This window comes from Girardinichthys multiradiatus, chromosome 18 (assembly GCF_021462225.1).
Source record: "Girardinichthys multiradiatus isolate DD_20200921_A chromosome 18, DD_fGirMul_XY1, whole genome shotgun sequence".
In the NCBI taxonomy this organism is placed as follows: Eukaryota; Metazoa; Chordata; class Actinopteri; order Cyprinodontiformes; family Goodeidae; genus Girardinichthys; species Girardinichthys multiradiatus.
In genome coordinates this window covers 17443629-17454388 of record NC_061810.1, presented here as the reverse complement: position 1 = coordinate 17454388, position 10760 = coordinate 17443629, and the positions used below count along the sequence as shown (strand labels likewise).

Sequence of the window (10760 nt, the reverse complement as noted above, 5' to 3'; positions counted from 1 at the left end):
TATGTTATGCAAAAGGAAAACATTTCACTATAAAAAAAAATCCAAAGATCACAGAAATTCAGGATGAACATTTCTTTTGTATTCACAAGAAGGAAATGGGTTGTAAGAGCTAATGACAGCCAAAACTTTATGTACAGTGCCTTGCAGAAATATTCGTACTCTTTGATTACTCTTAAAGATTTTTTGTCACACAGAATTTCTGGACGCAACGTATTTTAATGGGATTTACAATATAATTAAATACAAAATGGTGTAAAATGGAGGGGTTTTTACACAAATTATCTGAAAAGTTAGTTGTTTGCGTCTTTAGTTTGAGGTCCCTAAACATAAATACACTTTTAGTTTTTTTCCATTTGAAAATAATGCACTATTTTGTATTGGTTGTTCACTTAAAATTCTAATAAAATACACGGAAGTTTGTGGGTGTAACATGAGAAAATGTGAAAATATTCAAGTGGCATGAACGTTTTAGCGAGACTATGTCTATTGGTTGCTTTTATTGTGAAGGTCGCATTTATCAACAGACTTCGATGGCTATTCACACTTTCGACACAACGCATTTGCGCAAACATCGGTTCCTGTTTGATACATTCACACACAATACGTTAAATGGAAAAAAAAAAAAACTCCCGTGGCAATTAACCATATGTAATCAGGCCCTTTTATTTAATTCTCAAAGAACTTATATTTTTAATTTTCATTTTTGCGAAACTACGAGATGGTATAAAAGTTTGAATTCGCCTTGATTAGCCGGTTAGCTAACACGCTGGCAGTATTGCTGCTAGTTGGACAGGTCCTCTTCAAATGTAAAATTACAGATAAATACCACTTATTTCCCCCGAGGAGAAAAGATTTCTGATGTATTCGCGTTATTTAAAAAGGACACATTTTATTTTTGGACTTGGCAGACAGGCGAACGTAAAGGTTCACGTTTAGCATGCCCTCTGTCACTTTCTATCAAGAGTATCAAGAGTTACCCCTGCAATAGTTCCTGCTCCTCAGGACACGAGTCTTAACAGGTTTAATTCACAATGTCTGCTTCACCAAGGCTGTTTCACCTGGTGAAATACAGGAGTCTGTGGACCCATGTGCGAAGAAAAGTCACCACCTGGTCTCCTGTTGGAGCTGCTTTTAATGCCAAACCTCCCAGGAGGCTGGACCTGTTTGAGAAAAACGTGGTTTGTATGACATTTCTCTTACACAGACATACTGTGGCAGTCTTGGTGCAGGAATCAACAAACACTTCAGTTGTGTTGGGAATAATAGTGACACATTTCCAGTCATCGTGTGTTTGTGTGACCTGGGTTTGCAGGGTTTGTTTGGAGTGCCAGAGCTCAGCTGTCCTGAAGGCTTCCAGACAGCCACACAGACAGCCCTGAAAAATACTGAGCTCCTACTGCATAGAGCCTGCTCCTGCTCCCCAGGTGTGGAGACAGTGGAGTGTTTCGACCAGCTCTCAGATGGATTGTGCAAAGTGGCTGATTTGGTGAGTCCATCTTTTTTAATTGTCGTCATATATTTATATGCAATGAGCTTTAAGATTTACTGAGATTTTAGGGGAAGAGAAGCAATTCATGGCTGTGAAGAGAAGAATCTGAGTAGACAGACTATTAATGTTGTACCCAAATGGGCAGGATTATTCAAGGCTGTTATAATGGGATATCTGTAGGACTTAAAGGATGAAGCACCTTTACAGGTCCTTCTCAAAATATTAGCATATTGTGATGAAGTTCATTATTTTCTATAATGTAATGATGAAAATTTAACATTCATATATTTTAGATTCATTGCACACTAACTGAAATATTTCAGGTCTTTTATTGTCTTAATACGGATGATTTTGGCATACAGCTCATGAAAACCCAAAATTCCTATCTCACAAAATTAGCATATTTCATCCGACCAATAAAAGAAAAGTGTTTTTAATACAAAAAACGTCAACCTTCAAATAATCATGTACAGTTATGCACTCAATACTTGGCCGGGAATCCTTTTGCAGAAATGACTGCTTCAATGCGGCGTGGCATGGAGGCAATCAGCCTGTGGCACTGCTGAGGTCTTATGGAGGCCCAGGATGCTTCGATAGCGGCCTTTAGCTCATCCAGAGTGTTGGGTCTTGAGTCTCTCAACGTTCTCTTCACAATATCCCACAGATTCTCTATGGGGTTCAGGTCAGGAGAGTTGGCAGGCCAATTGAGCACAGTGATACCATGGTCAGTAAACCATTTACCAGTGGTTTTGGCACTGTGAGCAGGTGCGAGGTCGTGCTGAAAAATGAAATCTTCATCTCCATAAAGCTTTTCAGCAGATGGAAGCATGAAGTGCTCCAAAATCTCCTGATAGCTAGCTGCATTGACCCTGCCCTTGATAAAACACAGTGGACCAACACCAGCAGCTGACACGGCACCCCAGACCATTACTGACTGTGGGTCCTTGACACTGGACTTCTGGCATTTTGGCATTTCCTTCTCCCCAGTCTTCCTCCAGACTCTGGCACCTTGATTTCCAAATGACATGCAGAATTTGCTTTCATCCGAAAAAAGTACTTTGGACCACTGAGCAACAGTCCAGTGCTGCTTCTCTGTAGCCTAGGTCAGGCGCTTCTGCCGCTGTTTTTGTCTCTGGTTCCCCCTTGACCTGGGGAATGCGGCACCTGTAGCCCATTTCCTGCACACGCCTGTGCACGGTGGCTCTGGATGTTTCTACTCCAGACTCAGTCCACTGCTTCCGCAGGTCCCCCAAGGTCTGGAATCGGCCCTTCTCTATAATCTTCCTCAGGGTCCGGTCACCTCTTCTCGTTGTGCAGCGTTTTCTGCCACACTTTTTCCTTCCCACAGACTTCCCACTGAGGTGCCTTGATACAGCACTCTGGGAACAGCCTATTCGTTCAGAAATTTCTTTCTGTGTCTTACCCTCTTGCTTGAGGGTGTCAATAGTGGCCTTCTGGACAGCAGTCAGGTCGGCAGTCTTACCCATGATTGGGGTTTTGAGTGATGAACCAGGCTGGGAGTTTTAAAGGCCTCGGGAATCTTTTGCAGGTGTTTAGAGTTAACTCGTTGATTCAGATGATTAGGTTCATAGCTCGTTTAGAGACCCTTTTAATGATATGCTAATTTTGTGAGATAGGAATTGTGGGTTTTCATGAGCTGTATGCCAAAATCATCTGTATTAAGACAATAAAAGACCTGAAATATTTCAGTTAGTGTGCAATGAATCTAAAATATATGAATGTTAAATTTTCATCATGATATTATGGAAAATAATGAACTTTATCACAATATGCTAATATTTTGAGAAGGACCTGTATATCCACCTTTAGGCATTTGCTTGTATAAGACTCTTAACAAGTTTGGCTCCAAACACGTTTGCAAAGTTTTATTGTGGTGTTGATATATTTACAGAATGAGGCCTCTCTTACATTCATATAAGAATAAATAAGACTCTGGCCACCTCTATGGTCACTATTCTTACAGTAGGATAAGATACAGTAAATATACCAGAGTTTCAGTCGATCACAGTATTTAAACCAAAAATCATGAAGAATGTGTGTGTCTTGTTTTCAGGATTAAACTGTTCTGTATAGTTTGTTTTTTGTAATGGGGAATATTTTTATTGTATAAAATCCTTGTGAAAAGTTACCTTGGTTTAAGGGTATTCTGGTACATAAAAAAAGGAGAACACGATCTAGCAGGTTTTATTTAATACAGAAAAGCAACAATTGTTCATGCTGCTGTTAAAGCATTCCAACACATCGGTTGTTGTAAAAATGTTTTTTTATTGAACAAACGCCTGCTCGATGTCACATCTTAAAATGAATGCATCTTTTTCAAGAATTACTCTATCCTGTGTAGTAAAATCAAAGTAAAATCGAAGTCAGTGAAATAAAAGTGAGATTTAAAATATTATACAGAGTTTAATTGAGGGATAATGATCTCTGCAAAACAAACTAACCTTTTTTTACCAGCATGGCAAGAGTTTGAACATTTTATCATATATGGCAAGAGTTTGAACATTTTATCAGGGCTATTCCACATCATATGATGCTCTAAAAGCAAAAGTTACTGTTTTAATCAGTTCCTACTCTCAGAGTTAGCCAATAAAATGGTTGTTTCCCCTGCATGTTTCTTATTTGTATTGTGTTTTCTATCAACTTCTTTATATGCATTAGAGAAGATTGTCACCTTTGGAAAAAGGAAACATAATCAAGGTAAAAAAGGTTCAAAGTAAGCAAGTCTCCAAGCTTCGGTGTTCCCTTTATTCACAGGCAGACTTTATAAAAGTGGCCCATCCAGACCCGGCACACCGCGACGCTGCAGAAAAGACCTGCATAGAGATCGGTACAGTTGTGGAAAAGTAAGAAGCCCATTTATTTACATAGTTACATGATTTACAGCAACATAGAGCCGGTCAGTTATGAATAAAATCCTGTATTCATATCATTGAATTTGTGTTACAGGCTGAACACTAATGTTGAATTATGCAAGAGCCTGAAGAATTTACTGGTCAACCCAAACGTTGCGGCAGAGCTGGACCCTGACACAAAGTACATTTATTAAGATTCAATTTAGTTTCTGGCTTTGCTGTAGGGGGACGTATCCAGGGATGGTCATGATTAACATGTTTGTTTTTCTTCTTAGGCGAGTGGCGGAGTTATTCATGTTTGACTTTGAAATCAGTGGAATCCATCTGGATGATAAACTGGTGAGTATTTATTAGTATGCCAACATTGACAGACTAATGCTGGTAACGATGTCTCCACTTATCTCTCCTGTTTTTCCCTGCAGAGGAAACAGGCTGTCGCTCTTCACGTTAAGCTCCTGGATCTAAACAACGAGTTTCTGATCAGCTCCCATGTGCCCAACAGAATCGCAAAGTCTGCGATTCCTGAACATCTGCAGGTCCACTTCGCAAGTGAGGGAAGCTTAATTCAAATTGGAGGATTACATGCAGATTCCCCCAATGACTTGGTATGTTACCAGTCTGAGGCACTGATACGTTTCCCTATTTGCTCAGCAGGTGGCGCCCTTGCCACACTTTAAATTCCTGATATTATTAGTCTCACACATGATCAATTTATTTGAGAAGAATTAATTTTTTTACATCATATTTTTTTCTAAAATATCGAGCGGTCTTAGGAATGGTTTTTGGCTGTGCAATTTTTCTAAGTGATGCAACTTCAGTTTTGATTCATATAGGTACATCTAAAAAATGTGAATATTGTGCAGAAGATTAGTATTTTTTGTCACTTATTTTAGAAAACAAAACTCATATATAGATTCATTACACACAGAGTGAAATATTTCAAATATTTCCTTATTTCTTGTAACTTTGATGAATATGGCTCATAGGTAATGAACCCCCAAAATTCATGCTCAGAAAATTAGAATATTGTGAAAAAGTAAAAAGTGGAAATCCATTGTTTCACATCCTAATCAGGTAATGAACTCAAAATACCTGCAACGGCTTCCTAATCGTCTAAAGTGTTTCTCAGTCTGGGTCAGTAGGTTACACAATCATGGGGAAGACATCGGCACCCTCCACAAGGAGGGTAAGCCACAAAAGGTCATAGATAAAGAAGCTGTTCAGAGTGCTGTATCAAAGCAAATTTGTAGAAGGCTGAGTGGAAGGAAAAAGTGTGTTAGGAAAAGATGCAGTAGCAACAGAGGTAACTGCAACCTTGAGAGGGCAGACAAGCTAATTTCATTCAGGCTGAGGTGGAAGTCAGTGCCTCAAGATCCACTACACACAGACAAATCCTATCCTGAACCAGAGACAATGTCAGAAGCATTTAGCCTGTATAAGGAAAAAAAGAACTGGGCCTGTTTTCACAAAGATTCTCAGAGTCCTAGTTTAAGAGTGATTCATTTTGTTGCTGAGAGTGACTCTGAGCTAGAAGAGGACAGAAATTCCTTCCTTATTGAGGAGGTGTGTTTGACCCTGTTGCTAGGTGGGATGCTGTCTTCTAAGAGCTGTGATTGGTTGTTATAACAAACATAAAAATGTGCTCCTAGTAATCAATGGAGAAAAATTAAACAACGAGAGAATTTAGACTGGATTCAAAAATATGTAAATCATTATGATAAAACTTAGCAAGATTAAATTAATTGTCACGCAGCATCAAAATGTTTGAACATAGCTTATTTACATGCTCATTATTACTCTGATTTCCTTTTCAATATGTTTACTCACCATGCTGGTTGTTTTCACACTGCATCTATTTCATATCAATTTATTTAACATTAAAATTCAGCATTTTACTGTGATTGCCGTCTTGTATAATGAGATTTAGTTTGGTAAAATGGCCAAAACAAAAAGGTGGAGAAAACTGAACTGAACAGAGGAGCAGAGCCTGCAGGTGGAAGAGAAGAGAAGAATGTTGAAAGGTTGATTTGTTCCTGGGATCACGGCGCAAACAAACAGACGTACCCGAGCAGATCAATGTGTTGTTCCCTCTGCTTTCAGCACCAGGCTGGAATGTGAGCAGCTCTGGTACCTGCTGCAATCAGAAGCTAGAAAATGTCTCCACAGACGGGGAGTGTTGTAGATGACCATTTAGGCTTAAGCTGCGGACATCATCATGTACAATACAGCAAATTCTTATTCACCTCATTTACATCTTACTATTTTACAGTGTGTAAATATTAAAATATTTCTGTACTATATTTGTAATTTTTTTCACTTTTTATTCATGTATATTTATTATTGTTTCTATTATTTATTTACCCTTTCTTATATTACCTTATTAGAGGTGCCCCTTTAATCTCTCCTGCGGCAGAAATGATTTAATTTAAGGTTGATGAGGATAATCTCTGCGTGATCGAGCTGGTTGCATTTAATTAATTTGCTGTTCATTGTTCATTGTCTTTTCACCGTCTTCTCTGTTTAGACACTCTTAAGCTCACTAAAGGTCCTCTTCACTACTCTTTAACATTTCCTCACATGAGGAGCTCTCTTGAGGCTTAAGATGCTTCCTGAATAACTTTTATCTTTTGGAGTGACATTTCTAAGAAAAAGCTTAGAATTTGAGAAACTCTACGATTTTGTTTCAGAACACCAGACCCAATAATGCAGACAAGCTGAAGGCCGCTATCAAAGCAACCTATGCTTCCATTTCACATCATTTCACATCATGTGCAATACTGGAACAACCTGTCAATATTCTTCTATATATATTTTTTCCACCTGCACAGTCCTTCTAACTTTTGTTTTATAATTATAATTTTATAATTATAAAAAAAAATTTTTTTTCATAACTTTATAACTTTTTTAACTTTTTAATATTTATTTTTCTTCAATTTGCACTACTTGCCTGCACTATTTTGTTCTGTTTTGTTTTTTGAAAACAAAATTTCGTTGCACCCATGTGGAGCAATGACATAATAAAATAAACATACTTTTCAGAAGCATGATATTTCTGTTTAAATATCCTTTTTTTTTTTATTCATCTTTAGTAATATTTTAATTTTCTGACACAAAATTTTGGGTTTTCACAATCTGTAAGCCATAATCATCAAAATAATAAAAAGTAAAAGCTTGAAATATGTCACTGTCTGTGTAATAAATCTATATAATATATGTCTGAGGTGAGTGATAAAAACGTTTTTGAGATATACCTGTTTACCACATTTAGAATATAATGAATGTACGTGCAGACATAACATTTAAAGCTGTACTTCACCATGCATATTTTATGTCAATTATGTAAATGCTGTACCGAGCTTTACAGACTTGCTTTTTATGCTGATTTTTAAAGCTTCTCATAAATTCTGCCTTGTTGTCCCTCCACCATCTAGCTGCGAGAGGTCGCGTACAGGATCTACCTGTATCCCAATGCTGACCTTATGGAGTGTCTGGAAGAGCTGCTGAAGTGCAGGTATAAACTGGCCAAACTGGTCGGCTATGACTCCTACGGACACAGAGCGCTAAAGGGAACCATGGCCAAAAATCCAGGTAACTCATTTAAAGGATTAACCAGTCAGCTGTAGAAAACTGTAGTTTCCTCAAAAATATTTTCGTTTAATGGAGCCATGTACAGCTTACAGAAAGCTTTAACGTTCTCCTTTTCACCTCTTGTAGAGACCGTGATGAGCTTTCTCCAGTTGTTAACAGAAAAACTGTCACAGAGGTATGGCCTTCTTTTCAGTGTTTTTATCTTCAGACATTCAGTATCTGCCTTGATAAGTTACAATAACTCCGTGGGCCGTCTTTAAGAACCTTCCTGAGTTGAAAACCTAGACAAATAGATTTACTTATCTTTAAAAGCTTCTCGTGTTTTGTGTTCCCTATTTTATGCAAGTGTATTCTGTGCACGGTGAATGACTCAAACAGTCCAAAAATAAGCACGTCAGGTGGACCAGAGTGCTCTAAATTACCCACAGGAATGATTGTGAACTTGTTAGCCTGGCAGCCTGTCCAGGGTGTTCCCCTGCTTTCAGCCAAATGCATGCTGCGATAGGCTCTGAGGCCCACTGGCCCTGTGCAGAAAGAGGTGCACACAGCCAGGAATGAATGCCTGCAGACAGTTGGCTCATAACTTGTTACTTTTTTCTTTTTATCTCCCAGAACAGCAAAAGATTTTCAGATGATGAGAGACATGAAGAAGAAGCTCAACCCTCGTAATGCTGTGGGTGTTTTTTTTCTTTTTCTCATTACAAGCAAGACTATGTTCGTTTGGTACACAGTGCTACCCTGATACTTTCATTATTGCACATTAGTTCAAGCTTCATTAACAATCTCTAACTCTTGTTTTCCCACAGGAGTTAATGCCCTGGGATCATCCATTCCTCAGTGGTGTCCTGCGTGCTGAAAGGTGGAAACCTTAACTGTTGTCATTTGATTAAAAAATCAGGTTGAGCTGTATTTTTGTGATGAGCTTTGACGGTCATATTTCCATTCTCTCAGTTAGTGCAGCCAAACTGTGCCTCGGGTGTCACTTGTTACAAAGGGTGATATGGGAGAAGCATGGGAGCTGCTTTGTCGTTGTCTCCTTCTCCTACTTGAGAAAACTACAAAGAATTTCTTTCTTGCGCTAGAGTGTAAATATGATGTAACATTAAGGCCCGTATCTCTTATAAGCCATTCAAGTAAGGCAGATTTGTCTTGATTTTTATAGGTGAGGAAATGGCTATGAGAAAATATCTTTGTGCTTGTCCACATCCACAATCTGAGGAAAAATAAAAAAGTTTACATCCAGGACTGTGAAAACCCACGCTGGATGGGTACCCAAATTTATCCTGTCACCATGCACAGTAAATAGCATAATGCAGTATTTTGTCATGTTTCAACAACAAACCTCAGTGTTTTCTAGTGGGACCAATGCAAAGTAGTACATAATTGGGCAGTGATACTGTAGTCAAACATTTTTGACCAAAGTAAATTTTAGGCATTTGAATATATCCAATTAAATGTTGCCATTCCCTGAAAAGGGGGAATAATGTTTCCTTGAAGGAGTGCTAAAATGTGTGTGTAAATATCAGAGCTGAAACTTGACTCTTAATAGTTGCTGATAGTACATGGATGGAGTTCTGGAGGTAAATAACCATTTGGGATTAGTGGTGTTCATCTAAAATCCCTTGTGGTCAAACATAAGAAGAACATTGAGAGTCTCAGCAGGGGAGAAACCACTCCGCAATCCATGAAATCTGGACATCTTGGAGCCTTGTCCTATGTTAGTTAAGGTCACTTGTGTAACATTTGGAGAACACGTTTTTAATCGATGAGTCACTTTCACCAAATTTTAATCCATATTTAATGTCCTTGTCTGACACTGCTGCCAAATAAGTGGATATGCCTAATCATGTGCACCACATCTGTATTTATGTTTGGAAAGAAATGAACACAGAGAAGTGAGGCTTCAATCTTAATCCTGAAGGTTACTTGACAGATAAAGTAGATGTTTGGCAGAATCTCTCACATTTGGATGAGGATTATTTCAATTATAGGTTTTTTCCTTTTCAGTGTTCTGATTTCCCTTTTGCTCTTTCCAGGTACAACATTGAGCCGAGCTTATACAGTCCTTACCTGTCCCTTGGTGCTTGTATGGAGGGTTTGAACAACCTCTTCTCCCAGCTGTATGGTGTCTCCCTCATGTCTGAACATCCCGGCGCTGGAGAAATATGGAGCGATGACGTCCGCAAACTGGTGATTGAAATCATCTGAATGTTCTTTTGAAATCACACTTATTTTTAGAGGTCAGGTTTTTTTAGTTTTTTTTTTACTTACAGCTTGTGCTATGAATATGATAAAGTCTGTGTGTGTGTCTAGGCTGTGGTGCATGAAACTGAAGGGTTATTGGGATATATCTACTGTGACTTTTTCCACCGACGAGACAAACCTCATCAGGTAAGTAAGCATACCTACAGATTGTGCAATTCCTGTTAATAAAATAACCCAAACATGTTAGATTGGCCTTTGTTTTGCAGTTTATTAGCATTTTTGCTTGTGTTCACATCAGGCCTAAAATGGATCTTAATGGGTTAAAAAAACAATGATGCACTGATCAGAATTTGTAGCCAATCTTTTTATATATAATATTTTTTTGTCCCCCTGTCATTAGTAGTTAGTAATTAGTTAAATAAGGACCAGAGGCAACGACATGTCGTGTGTGAGGGAGCAGGGTTTAAAGAGCTTAAAGAGTTGACATTTTAAACTGCCGTTAGCATCTTAGCTTGGGGATTAGCATGACTAGCATTACTAAAACAGCAGTGTCTGTGTATGTTTGAGCAAAAGTAAAATATTGCTTTAAATCTGAGATTTCCAAA

General features: G+C 38.3%; 1 protein-coding gene across 1 annotated transcript in view; it reads left to right on the top strand.

The window, feature by feature from the left end:
• Positions 1 to 580: 580 nt before the first annotated feature.
• The window catches only part of LOC124883819 (mitochondrial intermediate peptidase-like), a 33097-nt gene continuing 22917 nt past the window's right edge, over positions 581 to 10760 (top strand). Inside the window, exons 1-12 of the mRNA XM_047391190.1 lie at positions 581 to 1178; positions 1313 to 1486; positions 4265 to 4353; positions 4457 to 4543; positions 4638 to 4701; positions 4785 to 4967; positions 7794 to 7950; positions 8077 to 8125; positions 8563 to 8623; positions 8757 to 8809; positions 9987 to 10140; positions 10264 to 10341. Of these exons, the coding sequence (XP_047247146.1) occupies positions 1032 to 1178; positions 1313 to 1486; positions 4265 to 4353; positions 4457 to 4543; positions 4638 to 4701; positions 4785 to 4967; positions 7794 to 7950; positions 8077 to 8125; positions 8563 to 8623; positions 8757 to 8809; positions 9987 to 10140; positions 10264 to 10341 (1296 nt within the window). The 5' untranslated portion in view covers positions 581 to 1031. The remainder of the gene's footprint in view (positions 1179 to 1312; positions 1487 to 4264; positions 4354 to 4456; positions 4544 to 4637; positions 4702 to 4784; positions 4968 to 7793; positions 7951 to 8076; positions 8126 to 8562; positions 8624 to 8756; positions 8810 to 9986; positions 10141 to 10263; positions 10342 to 10760) is intronic.